This window comes from Phycodurus eques, chromosome 6 (genome assembly GCF_024500275.1).
Source record: "Phycodurus eques isolate BA_2022a chromosome 6, UOR_Pequ_1.1, whole genome shotgun sequence".
Taxonomy (NCBI): Eukaryota; Metazoa; Chordata; class Actinopteri; order Syngnathiformes; family Syngnathidae; genus Phycodurus; species Phycodurus eques.
The window spans coordinates 21,246,046-21,266,963 of NC_084530.1; the positions used below are offsets into that span (position 1 = coordinate 21,246,046).

At 42.6% G+C, this 20,918-nt stretch overlaps 1 protein-coding gene across 16 annotated transcripts in view; it reads left to right on the plus strand.

The window, feature by feature from the left end:
• The window catches only part of sorbs2a (sorbin and SH3 domain containing 2a), a 76,318-nt gene that overhangs the window by 40,011 nt on the left and 15,389 nt on the right, over positions 1–20,918 (plus strand). For 12 of the 16 annotated variants that reach the window (XM_061678567.1, XM_061678554.1, XM_061678563.1 and 9 more), the window contains 10 exons: positions 1,380–1,555; positions 3,911–3,977; positions 6,278–6,328; positions 6,403–6,622; positions 6,691–6,805; positions 9,559–9,630; positions 12,522–12,578; positions 13,634–13,683; positions 18,701–18,870; positions 19,035–20,687. In XM_061678567.1, coding sequence (XP_061534551.1) covers positions 1,380–1,555; positions 3,911–3,977; positions 6,278–6,328; positions 6,403–6,622; positions 6,691–6,805; positions 9,559–9,630; positions 12,522–12,578; positions 13,634–13,683; positions 18,701–18,870; positions 19,035–20,687 — 2,631 coding nt within the window. The remainder of the gene's footprint in view (positions 1–1,379; positions 1,556–3,910; positions 3,978–6,277; positions 6,329–6,402; positions 6,623–6,690; positions 6,806–9,558; positions 9,631–12,521; positions 12,579–13,633; positions 13,684–18,700; positions 18,871–19,034; positions 20,688–20,918) is intronic. The other 4 variants (XM_061678560.1, XM_061678569.1, XM_061678561.1 and 1 more) reach the window with 3 other exon arrangements.

Below are 20,918 nucleotides of genomic sequence, written 5' to 3' on the forward strand. Positions count from 1 at the left end.
CTATTTAGATGTGATAACGCCGACATTAGCCGTTTGTTGTATTAATTAAAGAGACTTTACAATTCAATATATAACCTGCAAACTGTAAATAGTATTTTTTTGATGAAAGTAAAATGTTTTTCAGAAAATGACATATGTGGCCGCCATTAGATTTGTGATTGGATGATTGAGGATGCGGAGGTGGGACTTCTGCCTACATGCCCAACTGCGTTCCACCTTCAGCAGCAGATCCGATAACTAGTTTTCAGCTTACTGCAGGAGAGAGCCTTCAGTTTGTCCCTACCAAGACCATTCTCAAATCGAAAATAGTACATTGGTAGAGGTCATTTTTTTCAGAAAATTTGGGGTGTAACCCAAATTGCTCTTGAAGTGGGTCGCTCGTAACCTGAGGTTCCACTCTACAATGAAAGCACATGTGAAATATAAAGAGTGAAACAGATAAATGCTTTTTATGGCGCATTTGCTACAATGACCCATCTTATAGCATGATATGCTTTAAATGCTTGTCACTTTAAACCGCATACACTCCTTGAAGTCTCAGCGCCCTTTGCACAATGGTCATTGCACCGGACTATTGCAATATTAGTCGTTCGAACTGCTCTAAGTGGTAGAGGACTCTGCATCTTTTTGCACAATTGTTTTTTGTCAATGTCTTTATGTCCCCAAAGTGTTCTGTAAATTGACTGTTTGTTGTACTAGAGCGGCTCCAACTACCGGAGACAAATTCCTTGTGTGTTTTGGACATACTTGGCAAATAAAGATGATTCTGATTCTGAAAACACAAGATGAGACCAGCTCGTTAAATAGAAAAACATAACCAGGGCTCCCAATAATTACATCTATATTCAGCGTAATTCCGAGTATTTGTAATCTTTTTTTTTTTTTTTTTTTTTTTATCTCTATGCTGTTCCGTCGAAATATGTATTTATGTGAAACCGGTCCGTGGACCGCTGTACTATGCTGAAAAAATAAACAGGTGAAAGATGTCATCGACTAATCGACTGTAACTTAAATTTCATCACATTATAGTCAACTACAAAAAAACATCTTTAGCCATTCAACCCCTACCGTACAGTATCGTACTGTATGAAAACATACAATAATAGCATAATAAAATAGATTATAAACAAATAAACACTTTCCTTAATTACTACATTTTTCTTTACTGGGCCTAATATTCTTCACAGTTTTTGGGGTTTTTCTCCAGGCTTTCCCCTCTAAAAGCAGCTACTCCATGTTTTAATGGACACAGATCTGCAGCTTAGAAATTATATTACATTAGCCCTTGGCTATATCGACTCTTTCTGCCTCAGTATAGCACATACAGAAGTACTAGGTAAAACAAGGTACCACTGTATTCTCTGTATTTTCTGTTTTAGAAGTCAGCGAGGCATACACCAGAGAGTCAGTGGTGTCGGGCAATGCCAGCTTCAGAAGCACCGTGCCCATTGCCAGCTTCTCCGAGGAGGAAACCAAAGTGTCCATCATCAAAGCCCCCCATTATGAAGGCATCGGACCAGTGGACGAGTCGGGCATTCCCATTGCCATCCGCACGGTGAACTTTTGACACGATCTAGATCTGTATCAATCAAATTGATTGTCATGGTCACAGACCTATTCATTTGTCAGTACAGTCCAGCACCCCAAAAATGCTACTATTTCTGGAAAAATATGCCTTCAAAAGTCAAACAAACATGGTAATTATCTGTTTTATGTAAACTAAACAGTAAACTTCAACTGGGAGTGGAAATAAATAGCTTAAGGACTTTTTTTTTTTTTTTTTTTTTTAAAGAATTATTCACTATCTGCCAGACTCCTCTTGTTGTGAATTGAGTTGAGTTGAGTTTACTGCCACCATACAGTGCTCATATCTTAAAGTTTTATCCGGAAGTCAATGCAAAAAAAATGGTTGAATGATGGCTCCTATCTCAAAAAACTCGTAAATCGAGTCACTTGTATCTCCAGGCACCACTGTACTGTCATAATCGATAATGACATTATTATGACAGTTGGTAGAAAATTGTGTCAACTTCTGTAGAGGATTAGCACATCTGTACAGTTATGTCTTCTTGAGGACCCTTGTTAATTGAGTTACAAGAATAACTAGCTGCTAAAATGATGAAAAGAAACTCGAGGAGTCCTGCAGAAAAGCAGACACGTCTTATTGTTAGCAGACAAACATTTTTGTGGCCTCTCTATTTGGTAACCGTGGAGAGTGAAGTGGTAATTGGCCCCAGTCTCGGCGCTTACATGCTCAGTCCAACACTCTCCCTCTCTGTGGAGTTTTTACTGAGGCGAGGCCAAACACAGTTTTTAGTGCTACTGAATAAAGGCAGCATTAAGTGTGAGTATCTCTTTGGATGTGCAGTGTGCGTCCAAAGACACACATAAGACACTTTCTGTAAAATGTCAGACTTGCTCATGTATATAGCAGAGCAGCAGATGGTCATTTGTGTTACATACAAAGCACTTTACATGTTTCTTACCAATGATATTCCATCAACCATTCAATAGAAACCAATTCCCCTCCTGTCCTTGTCCTTCCTTCACAGGGTGGAGCACTACTGCCCCATACAACACTCAAATCTAATGTGTCATTGTATTTCGCATATAATGATTTACTTTCCTCTTCTTTCTTACAGCTAATGTCCTGTCTTTTGTTGTCCACTCTTCCTATATTATTGAGTTATCTTATCACTCTCTCCCTTTTGTTTTTTTTCTGTCACTCCCCTTTAAAACTTTGTTCTGTCCGCCTGAGATTTTCAATAAAAATCCATCAGAATACAAAGAACCGCAGAGGCAGCCGAAAAACTCCACTGTAGCACCGTAAAACTGTTCCGTCATAAAAGGGATAGAGATCCTCCTTTCTGCATGACCTGACAGCCGAACAGGACAAACAATAAATAAATACATAAAAATACAAACCAATTTAAATGAATCTGAATGTACCTTGGATAAATGTAGCAGAGATTTATAGACCAGGGAGTGCTACGGCAAATAAGTCAGGATTTTACATGTTGCCCTCTATTTGGGTATTAATACACATAAGAATTTATCAGATGCTAACATGCTAACAACTGCTATGCTATCATTTTTCGAGATAGCAGCTTTAATACAGAACTGCACTGAGTGTGTGTTTGTGTGTGTGTGTGTGTGTGTGTGTGTGTGTGTGTGTGTGAGAAAGTGTTTTAGCTCTTTCCCTCTAGTGAGATAGTATATTATGGATTATTGTTCAAAAGCAAATAGCAACTTTAGCATAGAGCTCTGCTTAGGTAGATTGATAGGTATTTCTCATCATGCCCGTAAGACAGGTTCTATTGCACATAAGAATGTATAAAATGCTAATTGCTGCTAACATTTATCCAGTCAACAACTTTTATACAGAACTGCGCATACTAGGCAGTTTGATAAGTAATTTCCATCATACCCTTAAAAACTCATTCACTGCCAGCCCTCCCAGTTAATATTGATATTTGACTTTGATAGCCACCAATGGCAATGAATGAGTAATCAGATATGATAACACATACAAACCAATTAAACACTAACATGCTTGCTATCAGTTGCTATGCCAACCAGACAGCATCTTTCATACGGAGCTGCACTGAAAGTGTTCTAAATTTTGCCCTCTAGTGAAAGACTCTTACAAATAAAAAATGAGAAAATGCTAACATTTGCTATGCTGACATTTATCAAGATAATTTTAGTCAGATAATATCACACATGAGAAGTGATCAAATGCCAGCATTTATCCGGATAGAAACCTACTACAGAACACACTTACGAGGTTGATTGATAGCTATTTCATATCTCGCCCTGTAATCAGATACACTTACACATGTGACTTGATAATATGGTGATGTGTTAATAGTTGCTATGCTAACATGCATTTTTTTCCCTCCCCACATAGACAGTGGATCGGCCCAAGGACTGGTACAAGACCATGTTCAAACAAATCCACAAGGTCCACAAAGCGGGTAGGTTAACTTGACTGCACCATGACCCTCAGAAGCTCCCATTCTTTGTGTGGGGAATTTTTTCGTTAATACTACCCCCACCCCACAAAGAATTCCCCCACCCTCGTGCCCCTAGCCAGAACTCATTAGTCTGGTGGTGAAGACTCTCTAATAAGACACAATCCCTCCTGGGACAAGTGCCCCAATTTAGAGGGTCTGACTGCGAATGTCCGGTAAAGGGCTTTTTTGTTCTTGACAGCTCGGGCTACAAATACAAATGCACAACTTTTGTGTAATTGTGCGTGTGTTTGTGTTGGTCCTGATGAATAATGACAAGCAAGTTGCCTCAGTGGGGTGCTGTTGACCTCAAAAGCAAGAAGTCAAAGGCTCATTTTTATCAGTTTTCTCTGGAAAGTGGAAACGTGGGAGAAGTTTAAAGCGCCACAGCTGGCTGATCAAGGCATGAAAAGTGTGTGTGGTTAGGGGGAGGCGTGGATGTTGGCTGGCATACAATACTAAATATAGCGAGGCCAATAGGGGAATGTCATGGTCAGAGCACAGGACTGGACAAATAAAGTGAGGATTTTTTTTGGGGGGGGGTGTTCTAACTTGCAGTGGAAAAAGCAAAGCAAATGCTAAAAGAGACATCTGCGAAATGTTGAGATTAAAAACTCAGGAGCTTTAATCGTTTCTATTTTGGAAGGTGCATCATCAGTAGTTTGTCTTCTCTTTAGGAAATTAATGGTGCCTTACGAGATATGGTGAGTCTCGTGTGATTGTTCGACTTGGCGATTTGTATACGACTTTAGAGGCATATTTTGTATGACCTTATTAAATTAATGTTTTAATTTTAAGGAACATCCAACACCAATAGTTTGTCTTCTTTTTAGGAAATGAACTGTGCCTTCTGATATATGCAGTTTCTTGCATGACTGTTTAACTTGAGATTTTGGTGCAACTTTAGATGCATATTTTATATGACCTTAATAAGTGTAGTGAAAGCTCTGAGGGACGTCTCCCAAATGTTGAGACTGTAAAAGTCTCAACATTTGTCTCTTTACAGTTGAGACTGTAAAAGTCTCAACATTTCTTTTTAGGAAATTGCAGAGTCAATAATGTATCTTCTTTTTAGGAAATTAACGTTGCCTTGTCAGATACAGTGTGTGGAGGTACTTTGCGTGACGTTTCGACTTTTGGATTTTTTTAATGCAATTTTAGAGGCATACTTTGTATGACCCCATTAGGTAATGTTTTTACTTTTAGTAAAGTCCAACGTCAATACTTTGTCTTCTTTTTAGTAAAAGAACGATACATTTTGTGGTGAGCAGTCCCTTGTCTGAATGGTAGGCTTTTGGATTATTGTCTTTCAAGGTACATTTTGTATGACACTTTTCTTTTTAGAGAAGTGTAGCATCAATAATTTGTCTTATTTTTAGGAAATTAGCAATGCCTAGCAAGACATGCAGAGGTACTGGTGTGACGGTTCGAGATTTGTATTTTTATGCGACACATATTTTGTCTGACCTCCTTTAATTAAAATAGATGTTATTCTTTTTAGGAAAGTACAACATTAATAGTTGTTTTTCATTTTAGGAAATGAAGCATGGGAAGGTAATTTTAGGCGCTTATTTTCATTGTTTTGGGTGTTGATTTACATGACAGCAGCATTCTGTAGCCTAAAAACCTGTACAACCTAAAATAAACTAGAAGGCAGGCTAGGTGGAACCTGTAAGTCTCCCTCAACACAAACGGACACACACAACACTTTGGAGCGACCACATAACGTCAGAATCTACTGGAATTGTTGCTAGATACTCCGTTTCCGTAGGATCATCTTTAATACTGAAAAACATGCGGTAGGACTCCACACTTAAACTGTTACGCCGCTTTGGTAAATGCTGCTCTTTGGGTTAGCAGTAGCATTAAATTGGGTTCTGTAGTTGATTCTTAGGACTATTAGTGGTCCTCAGTAGTGGCCAGTTAAATGATCCTGGGACATGGTTGACCTCAAGTGGGTTGTTATCAATATGAACTTTAAAAAGGCAACTCTTCTACAGAGGGCGACTCCACAAGGGGTTGCAAATTTCACATACAAACGGCAATGAATGACAAGTCATGCATTGCACAATATAATTTTTTTTTTCGATTCAATAAGCTTTTTTTTTTTTTCATTATTATTTTGGGACACGTTGCCACCCCGAGCAGTGCCGCGCTGTGATGACACACGTAATGCACATGCCAGAAACCGCCACTGGTGGTCGTCTACAGTCATGTGTTTCTTCTGTATTTAGAAACGGACTAATATGCACATTACTTTTCAGATGACGACTATTCGGACACTTACAGTGCAACATTTGCTATCGTTAACAACGGTGAGCTATGCTTTATGATACATGAATCATAAAAATAAGTCATTTAGTCTAATATAATGTTGGATCTTTAATAGATGAATACAGCATGCCACCAAGCGCCACCTTGGCCCACCCGCCCCCACGTACACATACCTACAGGCCGCTCGCAAAGAGCCTGTCAGACAGCAGCGGGCAAAACCTGGCCGCCCGGAATCCCTCTCCTTCGCCGTCACCCGTGCCTCCTCCCCCACCACCGCCGCCGCCCTCCCTGCTCCAGCTGAGGGCCAGAGACAGTGACCGTGACACACCAGATATGTGAGAGAATATTCGCGTCTCACATGAATTTTGACTTTTTGGGGGGGCTTAATGGTTCTTCTCTATAGGAATGAATGGGGTCCACCCGACAGGAAAGTGGACACAAGAAAGTACCGCGCTGAGCCAAGGAGTATTTTTGAGTACGAGCCAGGGAAGTCCTCCATTTTAGAGCATGAAAGACCCGTAAGTATTTTTTATAATTATTTAATAAATATATTTATGATAGCAAATGTGATCAACTCCGTAGAATTATGTACAGATGAGTTTTTTTTAATTACTTGTTGAAATATTTGGGCAATTAATTCAATTATAGTTTTTGTAATAATGTTTTTATATTTTTCATTCACAATAATTTCCCGCAGCAGAAATGGACTGCACATATATTGCGCTTTATCTGCACTATCACATGCTGCCTCTTTTTTGAAGAATTGCTCACTAATTCTATCTGCCAAACCTCTGCTTGTTTAGAAGTGAGTTGAGTTGACCGCCACCATACAGCGCTAGTATCTCAAATTTGTACTCGCTAAATCAAAGCAAAATAAATCAGCCAAACGACAGCTCGTATCTCGAAAAACATGTAAGTCAAGTCACTTGTATCTCAATGCACCACTGTGCAGTATTATATTCTTTAAATATTTTTCACAATAATTCCAGACACAAAAAAAGGCTAACTTTTTCCATGATGACATTTACTTTTTATTCTCTTTCAGGTAAACATTTAATTTAATGTTTAAAGGAAATAAATATTAAATTTGAAGTTAAAAAGTTGGATCCATCAGTTAACAATTACGATTTTGTATAATTTTCATAAAAACATGTTTTTAACTAATAGTTCCAGACAGCAGAAAGTGTGAAAAAAAACGTTTTCCACAGTGACATTTCGTATATTCCATTGAAAAGATTTTCTAACGACTGTCTTTAATATAATACATATAGTTTTTTTGTAATCATATTATTTTAGTCTCATATTTTAATATTTTAAAAAATATTTTCTGATGGCAGAAAATTCTACATGTAAGTTTTTCCACAATTAAATGGCTTCCATTTAAAGGAGATGTTCTTCCAACAATTCTCTTTTACATTACAAAATACAATTTCATGTTTACAAGGGGAAAAAAACACATAAGCATTGGGCTATGTAAAATTAAAACACGATGACAATTAGCAAGTCAACATGAAGCCATGTTGATATACCGTACTAAGTTTATTAGCCATTCTCTACTCACTTATTTGTGTTGACGCTTTATATGATGAGGGTTTATATATCATTTAAGTATGCTATAATGGCATCATTCATGCCATTATAGCATACTTGCTGGTGCTGTCATTTTACTTCCCTTTTGGAGGCCTACTGTGGCCTATTTACTGTGGACAGCAAAAGAGTTACTTGCACCTTCTATTGGTAGACAATTGTTTCATAACAGCCCTGCGACTAACTGGCGACCAGTTCAGGGTGTAGTCCGCCTTTGGTCCGAAGTCAGCTGGGATAGGCTCCAGTGCTCCGCGACCCTAACCAGGATAAGCGGTGTTGAAAATGGATGGATTTCATAACGTAGCGAGTACAGTAACGTGAGTCACCCCGATAGACAAATAAACACTCGGCCCACTCGCGAGCGTCGTGTTTACTACTCTTCATGAATGGCCATGCTCTGCTTCTTAGTTATAACGCTGCGTAAACATCTTTTTTTTTTTTTTCTATCACACTCATCATTGTGTTGCTTTTGTGTGTGTTGCTTACAGTGCTGTCAGCAGCCACCACCAAGCCTCGCTGCTTTTTAGGCTGACTCATCGTTCCCTCAAAACCACAGTTAAGCGAGATGACTGCAACAAAAAACACGCCCTGGCATCTGTGCAGGAATAGGATTAGAACAATAAAACATTTTAACAATAGAAGTGTTATTGTGGATAATAATTTCCCTATTTAAAAGGTCTCGAGGTGCCATAGTATATTTATGAAAAAATATGATGAGATTTGAAAATTCAGCCCCCGAAGCCACACGCGGCAAAATGAAATTTGGTAGACGTGTCAATCATGAGTAGACCCACAAAAAAAGTCTTAAGAATCCATGCCCTTCTATTTTAAGGTCATTTTGACCATTTTCAGGGGTCCTTTTATGACAAACTTGTCTGAGGGATTTTGATCACAAACCATTCTGAGGTCCAAGGAGTTTTAGGTTGAATTCTGAGTCATTGGACCACTAAAGCGCTTGTTTTCCGAGTCTTTGGACCATGAACTGTTCGGAGGTCGTCGGTCCATGGAATTTTAGGTCAAATTACGTGTCTTTTGACCACCAAATCTTTTGGGTTCCAAGGTTCCAGATGTGTAGTTGCAAAAAACATAAAGACATAAGAAGACATAACATTCATGCTGTTTGCTCTGTGAAGTACAATAAAATTGCATTTAATCTTTTAGAATTATTTGATTTCAAACATTTTTGTACATTTTTTAATTTATGTGCAATGTGCCCCCCTGTATTTAAAATGTGACTATTAACAATCTTCAGTAAACATATTTTTGCGATTTCTGTCGACTTTAAATTCTGAATCTTTTGACCAACAAACTGTTAGAGCTCTGAAATCTTTGTTGGTTTTGGTCGAATTCCGAGTCCTTTCACCATTGAACCATTCGACTTCCAAGGGGAACTTAATTTTTGCTTGAATTCCAGGTCTTTTAACCACCAAACTGTTCACATTCGTAGGCCCACAGAATTTGAAGTTTAATTCTGAGTCGTTTGACCACGAAACTGTTTGAGTTCCATGTTCCACCATATTAACTATACCTAGTAAACAATTTTTGAATAGCCTTTTATTTCTTTTTGTTTCCAAATCTTCACCCGAGGTCCACATCCACCTCCACACTCCATATTTATGTGACTTCTCTCCATACTTCCTTCTTCTTTCTTGTCTCTCTTCCCACTGTCACATTTTTTTTCCAGACCTATGATGACGTAGATTTAGAGAACGAGCCTTGGTATAAGTTCTTTTCCGAGCTGGAGTTTGGCCGCCCGGTAAGTTAGCTATCGGCCCAGCTACTCTTGAGCCCTCGCTCACCTTCTAGGACTTTGCACTCACTTTTTCTCCACACCAACCTTGTGGTTTTGTTAATATGTATATATATTATTTGTGTGTGTGTGTGTGCACTAGTACACTCGGTGGGGCTAGCTACTGTATGTGGGCATGATGTAGTAGTTTGTTTGGTGCTGTGACTCCGCTATGCCCCACCAACAGACTGTCTTTTCTGGATTTAATTTGTTGTTTTTTAGTTTGTTGGCAAGCAGGTATTGATATATTCATACTCAAACCTGTCATTTTTATTTAGGACTTTTATGTACAAAAATTATACAGTGGAACCTCGAAGGTTTTTAGCACGAGTCATACCGGAGTAGCCCCTTACATACTGCCTCAAAGCTGGCCTTTTACCAGTTGTCGTTATGTGTGATGGGCACTGACATAGAACGGAGGGACGACAAAGCCAACCTGTCAATTTCCCAACTTCTGAGTTAGTATTAGGTAGGACAGAGACTGTGTGACATGGAATGTTGGAAATCCAGGACAAATTCAATTAACAAACAATTGAATTTAAATAAGAATCCTTTCCAGAGTCAGTTGCTCCTTTCACACGCAACGCTGGGTTTTTCCCCGGCATTTTCCAGGCTTTTGCTGTTCTCTGTGAAGAGACTGCCTCAGAATAATGGAAAGAATCCATTCTACACTAAGTAGGCCCTCTTGCACTGCCAGTCAAAACTTTTTTTTTCCCTGGCTGTTGTTTGTCTGTTTGAAAGGTACCAACATTCAATCGGGACAACGAAGACAACCTGGCAATATCATGACTTCGGAGATAGTATGAGAGTCGGAACAGCGACTGTGAAAGGGAATACCGGAAAGCCAGGGCTGGAATGTGAAGTTGAAGAAAAAAGATTCCCATTACAAATAATTGAAATTAATATGGTCTGTTCCAGAGTCACAACCCCCTTTCACACCGCCGATCAAAAAATGGCTTTTACCCAACTTTACCCAAGTGAAAGGCACTGAGAAGTAATGGGGGGATGACGGCTTGGGATTTGGTATCAGAGGCGGGATGGTGACCGTGTCAAAGGGAAGAGTGGAAAACCAGAACAGGAGTGTGAATATAACATATCAAATAATGGAAATGGAAAGAATCTGTTCCAGATTCAGTACCCCTTCCACAATACCTCTAAGATGCCCCCCTCCCAACACCCAAACACCACCACCATCATTGTTATGTGTATACAGATACAGAATGCAACAATTTCCTGAGGTTTAGCGGGATTCAACTTTGGAGGTTCCACTGCACACAGAAGCGCAGAAAAGCAATGATAAGTAATTGGTTGCATTAACTTATTCCTATTCATTTGCCTCATGTTAGATGCTATTGGAAGGCCGCTTTCGAGACAAGCATAATGGCTTTTGCGCCCTCTGCTGGATTTAAGAGTAATACCGTTTAGACAATAATATATTGCAGTGTTTGACTCAGCCTTTGGTTTTGCTTACAGATCTCACATTGCATGGCCACGTGTGCGTGTGTGTTTATATGCACTTGCTGGTTACTTCATTAGGTACATCCAATACAAGACCTCCCTTTACACGGGTAATAATTCCACTTCATAGGATAAGGAACCTTTGGTGACTTCAAATGTACCCTCATTATAAGGCAGACAAACCATGTGATTCCTCCCAGCCAATCAGAGAAGAATGAAAAGGTCCAAATTCGATGCAATTAAACGTATAATGAATGTAAAATACATTACACTAATATATGGTGTACTTTAAATGGAAAAACAAAACACAATATAAATGTTTTAAGTCCAAATAATGGCAATTATATTTATTAAATTGATTAAGTATAAAATCTAATAAAAATGAGTTTTAAAATGCAATATACTACAATGTAATACCGGTATATATAATGTGTATATGTATGCACTCTATGTGTAAAGTAATAGGCATAGTTACTAAATCCTCAAACTCAAATTGTTCAACAAAGCATTCAACATTAACAAACAATTCATTACAAATGTAAAATAATAATTCAAATCATATATATTTTTTATAAACGTATTCATTTACTACAGTCATGTTATTTGGTCATAATGTAATGTTTTGTTTTTTCCTCAAACACCACCTGTTCACCAAAAAATGCTGCATTAGATACCACCCGCATGAATATAGTACATGGATGTTATTATTGTAAAAAGTAGTAGTCGCAATAGTATTTTGAATGTACATGTATTTATTGAGTATCATTTTAAGCCTTAACTATGTGCGTATTATCAGAATCAGAATTATCTTTATTTTGCCAAGTATGTCCAAAAAAACACACAAGCAATTTGTCTCCGGTAGTTGGAGCTGCTCGAGTACGACAACAGACAGTCAATTGACGGAGAACACTTTTGAGACATAAAGACATTGAGAAAAACAGTCACTGACTCGCTGAAATTTCAAGGAGTGTATGCAGTTTAAAGTGACGAGTAGCGCGATAATATGGGATTATAATTATTGTGGTTGTACTACCCCAATGAGAGCTGTTTCTAACATTTTGGTTACTCTGTTTAGCGACATGAGATGACTTTTGACATTCAATCAAAAGTGAGAATTATTACCTATTACAAGCGTAGTTTTTCATACACTTCTGGTATTGGATTTCATGAGGCTCCTTATGTGCACCTAAGGAAGTGACCATTTGGTGTGTATGAGCATGTGTGATTTAGAGATTAATTCATTTGTAAATGTCCAATTTCTCTAATGGGTGTCCACTCTTTTCCACATTTCCCGCTCCCCATGATGCCACCGCTGCTTCTCCTCCTTCACCTCATCTTCACCTTCCTCCTCTTCCTCCTCCCCTTCCTCCTGCCTCCCACGCTCATCCCTGCCGCTCAAGCCTCCTAAAAAACGGCTGGATTATAATCCAGACATCTCGGCTCGCCAGCGCATCGAGGTAAATAATGTGTGTGACTAATGTAGTGTTGCAGCAATGTAATGTGAACGGGGCTTCCAAAACAAATGCCAATGGTGAACGGAATACTATACAATGACATTTCAATGTTCCGAGAGGAAATGCAATGCATATAGAAGATGTTAACCACTCTTCAAAACATAAAAATGTACCTTAACAACTGACGTGCCTGGTGATGCTAGTGTGTTATGTCTGTGTACCCAGTGTATCCTTTTTCGTCTCTTCTCACGTTTGGGAATGAGTATTGCAAAAAAAGCCAAAGAAAAAGCAATGTCAATCACATGTCAGTGTCTACATAAATAAATAGAAACTTTTATGCAAAAGTGAATGTAGCAAAAAAAAAAACAGTAGCAAAAAATAGTCATCAGCGTTATATGTTGTTAAAACCTTCCTGGAATATGGACGTACAACATTGCAGAGCCATCACGTATTAGAATCTAAATGTATGCTGCTGTATGTACTGTAAATATACAGAAGCGAATGATCACATCTACTTTAATGAATGTATGCGTGCATGAATAAATAGATACAGTACTCTGGATACAGAGGTGAATAAGGCGTAGGTACAATGGTCAGCGGTGTTTTATGTAGCAAAAACACAACATATGTATATTATATATTATATTATAATTATTTATGACTGTAAAGAAACAGAATGGTGAAACACCATGAGTTGCCTTTGTTTACAGTTTGTTATAGTTTTAAATGATACTTCCTTATTCAGGTCTATTCCAGTTGATCCGGTCCATGCTTATGAAGCAGCATTTGACCCCCACCCTTAGCTTAGCTCCTTTGCTAATTCACCTTCATTCTTCAGAGTGGCCGTACAGAGCCCGAGCAGTGCTTCGTTTCTGCTCAGGTGCACCACGTGGAACCATCATCTCCGTTACGCCTGGGGGGCAGGGGGAGCCTTTTCAATGTGACACATCCAGAGGCGCGTGCAGTCTACGGTGCTCTTGGGAGCCACTCCACCTTTTGTTGACCCCTCATCAACCTGGCTAATTTTTTCCTTTTTTGTATCTTTTTCTTTCTTCCAGGCAACCCTGCTGGTCGCTCCTGTCGACAAGCCCCCAGAGAGACTCGCGAGGTAACAACCCCTTGTTTCTTTTATTTTTGTCCCCTTCCAGCTTGCCCCTCCCCCCCATCTTGTCAACATCACTGTTCCATGCTCTGACTGAGCGCTGTGCTTTTGTCCTTGTTATTGCTCCCCTTTTGGTGATAGATGTTAATATCAGCCTTTATTTGATCATGTAACGCAAGACTATATAAGCATTATATTTTCCTTGCTCTCTGAAGCGGAATAAACCTTTTGAGTGTGCCCCTTCACCTCTTATCCTTACCCCTCCTACTCCATCCATCCTTCCCCTGTCCTTCTCCCTTTCCCTTCGCCCTGATTTTTAACTGACACTCTCCCTAGTGAGCAGAAATAGGATACGATGAATATGCTGTTTCGTTCACAATAGGAAGGTCACATTTGACATTTTAGATCGGCACAAAATGCCAATGCCAAGAAGTCAATGCTGTAGTGTGAAAACATCAATATGTACAAACTGTTCGATACAAATTCAGCCCCCTGAGCCAGTTACACTTTGCAACATGAAATTTGGTAGTCTCGTCTATCATGAGTAGACCCGCAAAAAATGTCTCAAGAAGCCATGTCTGAAAATACAAAATTTACCAGTGTATAGAAGCAATGATGTAGTGGAAAAATCCATCCATCCATCCATTCTCTGAACTGCTATTCTCACTAGGGTCGTGGGTGTGCTAGTGCCTATCTCAGATGACTTCAAGCAAGAGGTGGGGTACACCCTGAAATATTAATATCTACAAAACAGTTTTATAAAAATTCAGCCAAAATTCGATTCGGAACCTAGACTTTGGTAGGTACAGTGGAACCTTGATAGAACGGACTAATAGGGGATGGGGTTCGTCCGATATTGCAGATTGTCCGTTACATTGAAACAGTTTTCGTTTTGAGGCCCTATGCACCCACATTACTGTACAGTGCAACATTATTGTTTTGTAGTTGTTTTTTTGTGTGGCCTAACATGCCTCGTGCAGTACAAAGTTATTGTCAGTAAATATTTTTTTAAAACTTGAACGTGTTTGAAGGTTTCCCATTTTATCCAAACTTACCATGCCGTTGTGCTTGGTTATAGTGGCATTGTTGACGTACAGTGCTCATCATAGGGGAGGCTTTCATGAGCCACGAGGAATTAGTGTGCTTCCTAGTTCCAAATCTGTTGCCAACGGTGAATGACCTGACAAGAAAATTGTTACTGTACCAAAAATAGCATGTTCGAGACTCCTGAGACTTGCTTTGTATTCCTCGGAGTTAACACTGCAGCCATGCCGCTCTCTCTTTCTGCGCTGCCCTCTACGCAAAGTAGACAATAGCTATAACCATTATCACATGGCCACCACGTCAATGCGTCACATTCACCATGGCCTCCACGTAGACATTCTTTTGGAATTGGACAGTGTTGGGAAAGTTCATTTTCTACGCAAACTAGTTCAAAGTTCAGTTCACCATTCCAAAAATTAACTAGTTCATAGTGATTTTTCATTTTTTCTCAATATATTGTTGATGGGCTATTCCCCTTAAAATATTGGCATTTCATTTTCCCATTGTTGCCACCCATTCAGTCAACACTAGACACCAGCTGTAGCTTTCACCCTACAATCTAAAAAACATGAGAAAAAAATGTTTGCTTAAATGGTCTTTTTTTAAATGAGGAATTAAAACAAACACAGGACTTCTGTCCTTAATGTTCAAACAAAAACATGTAACATTATGACAGGAAAGATGGTGAAAGGACATTAACTTTTCATTGCTCGCAGCTATGGCTGACTTCATTAACAAAATATTACATTTGATCTATTCTTATATTACAAAAAAAAAAAAATTGCATATCATTACACTGGTATCATACACCTTCCCATGGGCTCACTACCTGTGGGAGGGGCCATAGGGTCGGGTGCAGTACGAACTGGGCGGTGGCCGAAGGCGGGGACCTTGGCGATCCGTTCCCCGGCTACAGAAGCTGGCTCTAGGGACGTAGAATGTCACCTCTCTGGCAGGGAAGGAGCCCGAGCTGGTGTGTGAGGTCGAGAAATTCTGACTCGATATCGTCGGACTCTCCTCCATGCACAGCTTGGGCTCTGGTACCAGTCCTCTCAAGAGGGGTTGGACTCTCTTCCACTCTGGAGTTGCCCACGGTGAGAGGCGCCGAGCAGGTGTGGGTATAATTATTGCTCCCCGGCTCGGTGCCTGTATGTTGGGGTTCACCCCGGTGGACGAGAGGGTAGCCTCCTTCCGCCTTCGGGTGGGGGGACGGGTCCTGACTGTTGTTTGTGCCTATGCACCAAACAGCAGTTTAGAGTACCCACCCTTTTTGGAGTCCTTGGAGGGGGTGCTGGAGAGCACTCCCGCTGGGGACTCCATCGTTCTGCTGGGGTACTTCAATGCTCACGTGGGCAATGACAGGGAGACCTGGAAGGGTGTGATTGGGAGCAACGCCCTCCTCCGATCAAAACCCGAGCGGTGTTCTGCTATTGGACTTATGTGCTCATCACGGATTGTCCATAACGAACACCATGTTCAAGCATAAGGGTGTCCACACGTGCAGTTGGCACCAGGACACCCTAGGTCGCAGTTCAATGATCGACTTTGTGGTCGTGGACACTCGGGTGAAGAGAGGGGGGGGAGCTGTCAACTGATCACCACCTGGTGTGAGTTGGCTCAATGGTGGGGGAAGATGGCGGTCCGACGTGGCAGGCCCAAACGTATTGTTAGGGTCTGATGGGAACGTCTGGCGGAATCCCCTGTAAGAAAGGAGTTTTAACTCCCACCTCTGACAGAACTTTGCTTATGTTCCGGGAGAGGCGGGTGACATCGAGTCCGAGTGGACCATGTTCCGCGCCTCCATTGCTGAGGCGGCCGACCGGAGCTGTGGCCGTAAGGTGGTTGGTGCCTATCGTGGTGGCAATCCCCAAACCCGTTGGTGGACACCAACAGTGAGGGATGCCGTCAAGCTGAAGGAGTCCTATCGGGCCTTTTTGGCCTGTGGGACTCCAGAGGCAGCTGATGGGTACCGGCTGGCCAAGCGGAATGCAGCTTTGGTGGTCGCTGAAGCAAAAACTCGGGTATGGGAGGAGTTCGGTAAGGCCATGGAGAAAGTCTTCCGGACCGCTTCAAGGAAATTCTGGTCCACCATCCGGCATCTCAGGAGGGGGAAGCAGTGCACCATCAACACTGTGTTAGTGGGGATGGGGCGCTGCTGACCTCGACTCGGGACGTTGTGAGCCGGTGGGGAGAATACTTCGAAGACCTCCTCAATTCCACCGACACGCCTTCCCAAGAGGGAGCAGAGTCTGGGTTCTCTGAGGCGGGCTCTCCTATCTCTGGGGTTGAGGTCACCGAGGTGGTTAAAAACTTCCTCGGTGGCAAGGCCCCGGGGGTGGATGAGATTCGCCCCGAGTTCCTCAAGGCTCTGGATGTTGTAGGGCTGTCCTGGTTGACACGCCTCTGCAACATCACGTGGACATCGGGGACAGTGCCTCTGGATTGGCAGACTGCGGTGGTGGTCCCCCTTTTAAGAAGGGGGACCGGAGGGTGTGTTCCAACGACGGAGATCACACTCCTCAACCTCCCTGGTAAGGTCTATTCTAGATGAGGTGGCTGGGGCATCTGATTCGGATGCCTCCCGGATGCCTCCCTGGTGAGGTGTTCCAGGCACGTCCCACTGGGAGGAGACCCCGGGGACGACCCAGGACACGCTGGAGAGACTACGTCCTTTGGCTGGCCTGGAAACGCCTCGGGATCCCCCCGGAAGCGCTGGATGAAGTGGCTGGGGAGAGGGAAGTCTGGGCGTCCCTGCTAAAGCTACTGCCCCCGCGACACGACCTCGGATAAGCAGTAGAAAATGGATGGATGGATGGTATCATACAGAGTTTTCACTAAGCATTCTTATACAAATAATAATTTTCCCAGTAATCAGTTTTTATAATTATGTACTGTATTACCATAGAAACACTGAAGAACACATTCAGTCACATTTAGAGTAATGTTAAAATGTGAAAGCTGAGTTTTCATCATTGCGTGTGGACAGAGCATGGCAGTTTATAGCACTATAAAACACAAAACACTAAAAGTCAACGCAACAAAGTCACAGAAATTCAGCACCCAACGGCAGTATCACTTTGCAGTGTGACATTTGGTAGGCATATTTTGATTTGCCTCATCGGAAAACACAAGTCTAATTTACTCACTGAAACATCTTCTTCGGAATTGATAGGTGGCCCCTACTGGAAAAACTTTATCGATGCTCTGTTCCAATATGCCAGGAATCTATTTTTCTATTCTATTTTAGGGCACCCAAACACAACCCCCAATGAGCCTGGAAAATAAGTAACATATTTGTCCCAGAGCAACACGAAAATTGGTGGGCACGTCTGTCATTAAGGGATGACTGAATAAGTCTCAAGGACAAGTTGGCTTTTTGGTTTGAATTCAGGAAAACATACTTTCATGAACTTCTAGAGAATTTACCCAAATGTGCTCCAGTCAGAAGCAGGTATCCTAGTCTCAAACCTTTTACACCAAGTCCCACTTGAAAAAATACTTGGCTTTCCAAGTACCACCATAATGATCAACATTAAAATACAGTAGCATAGTAGGCCAGTGTGTTCATCAAAAACTAGGAAAAGGTTTTATTCCTAAAATATGAATATTCTGTCTGTTGTATCAATATTATTTTAATATTCTTGTAAGCCACTGTAACATGATGCACAGTTTGAACATTAACAATATAAATATAGGAAAAAACTGTATATAAAAAAATAGAAAAATCATTGTTGAAATGCATTGCACATTATTTAAATAAAAGTACCAAAATGTTCGAAAACAAATAGTTCTAAAAGATGAAATGCACAACAAAGAGCATGGATGTTATGTCTTTATAAAATATATATATTATATTTTGGATCTACACATCTGCTTCCATATTCCCATCCTATATGTGGACTGTGTCCTAATACTTGTGCATGCAGAATGCATTCATTCGTCGGGGATGTTGTTGTCATTACTGACCGCTGTGTTTCAGTGCTGCCAGCGACTACAGAAAGAGAAGGAAGTCAGAGCCTGCCGGTTCCCAGGCGAGCACTCTGTCATACCCGAGCCGAGTGGCGGCGTCACCCAAAACACCAGACGCCAGCAGCACCCTCAAGAAGCCCGTCGTTCGCTCCTCACCGTCCTCGCCCTCACGCACCAAAGGTATGAACTTAGAATGACTGCCAGTTTGTTTTGATTGTGGAAGCTTTGCCTCCTTCCTCCTTCCTCTTCTCCTTTCTTGCTTGCTACGACTGCTTAACATGCTTTCCTGCTTCTTCTTCTTTTCTCCCACCACGCTGCTCTCTTGTGGGACATCTTAAAAAAAGGTGGGGCCGCATGCGTCATGTATTCAAACACTTTGACCTCTCCTGGTTCTTGCCGGCACTCCTCACTGCCCCCCGTGTCCCTCCATTACCCGGAGGCGGCAAAGCGAGTCTCCTCTGAGGAGGCTCCACCGCCGCTACCGCCCAGCAGCAAGCTCAGGTCACGTAGCTGCGATGACTTGCTGGGCGACAGTCCAAGCCGACGGCGCGCCTGCCGCTCAGAAAGCGCTGGCTCATTGCTGTGCAACCGTTCAGACTCCAATAGGTCTGGTGGTTCTGTGCCCCGCCTCCGCCGTCGGCTGCCGCACGACTCCCCGGGCTTCCTCAAGCTTTACCGCAAGATGCATCACATCGACAGGGCCCACCTGATACCGTCGGAGGTGATCCGTTCGGTCCGCGCCCGCATCCTGGAGCTGGAGCAGCAGCCCCATCTGCACCTGCACCGGCTCTCCACTTGTGTGCCCTCTGGCGGCTTGGAAGTGCCGCGCGACACTGTGCCCAACCGCATCTCCACGTACGAGAGTCTCATTGAGAAGTCCAAATCCATGCCCAATTTGGGGGACAGCGAGGTGGCATCGGGCGCCACCACGCCAGGCGACTCTTCGTCACGAGCGAGCAGTGGCGGCGGCACCCCTAGTTTTCCAAAACGTCGTTTCTCAATCGAGTCTTTACTGGAGGAGGGCGACAGAGGCAATAGACCACCACCTCCCGCTACGGACCACTCACGTAAACCTCGTAGCCCGCCTGAGGGTCGGCCTCGCATGGAGCCGGAGCCCAATCATGGGGCCTCGTATCTGGCTCCTCCCGTCCCTCGGATGCCGCAAGCTGACTACTCTGACAGCGAGCAGGATGCCATCGCCTCAGACCTCAGCGACTTTGTCCAAGTCGAGGGCTCTTCGTTTTGCAGTGAGAGCGACTTTGACCACTGCTCACTGACGTCCTCAGAGAGCTTTTACGGCTCTGCCACACTGCACCACCGCCTCCGCCATCACCACCACCACCCTAGTCACCAGAGTGTCGGCCAGAGCCAGGGCTACCAGCACCGACACCTCATTAGCTCTTGCAAGGGTCGTTGCCCGGCCTCTTACACCCGCTTCACCACCATGCTTCGTCACGAGCGACAGCGGGCCCGCCAGGACCCTCAGAGACCTTCGGTGCTGAGTCGCAGTGGCCGTTCCCAGGTCCAGAACGAGTCCCAGCAGTCCATGTCCAAGCTGGCCTACCTGGTCAGCCCAGTGCCTTTCCACAAGAAAAAGGGCAGCAGCGGTGGTGGCGGTCACACAAGCAGACCAAAATCCAAGCAGGCTATCTACGAAGCGCTGGACAATGCCCTGAGAGACATCTATGAGCACATCCAAGCCGAGCGGGGCCACAGGGGCGCCAGGACCCCCGACGACAGCATCCTGAGGAGAATACTCTCAGAGCTGCTGCCTAACGTGCCCGAAAGAAGCTCTTCGTTGCCAGGAAGGAGGGGGTGTTGGCACGAGGTCACCGCAGACGGTTACGCCTCGCAAGGGGGAGATCCGCTCTCGCCACAATTGCAGTCCCCCCGACTCCAGTCGCCAGTCAGTGCCTGTTACGGACGGCATTTGGACACCACCAACTGTAATGATTACGGGGAGGAGCATGGCAATGGGAATGGTGTTTTTTATTCAGGTGGAGATGATGCAGTAATCATGTGTTCTTTGCCATGTTCACCACTTTGGTCACATTATTGTGCTTTTTCAACATATTTACAAAGCCTACGACAGCATCCGATCCCAACAACTGGGAGCTTGTCAATGCATGGGTATTTACAGTATACAGTGAACCCCCGCCTATTCGCAGTTCGCCATTTACAAATTCACCTATTTTCTTTTTTACTCTGAGGAACCTATCCTCAGCTAT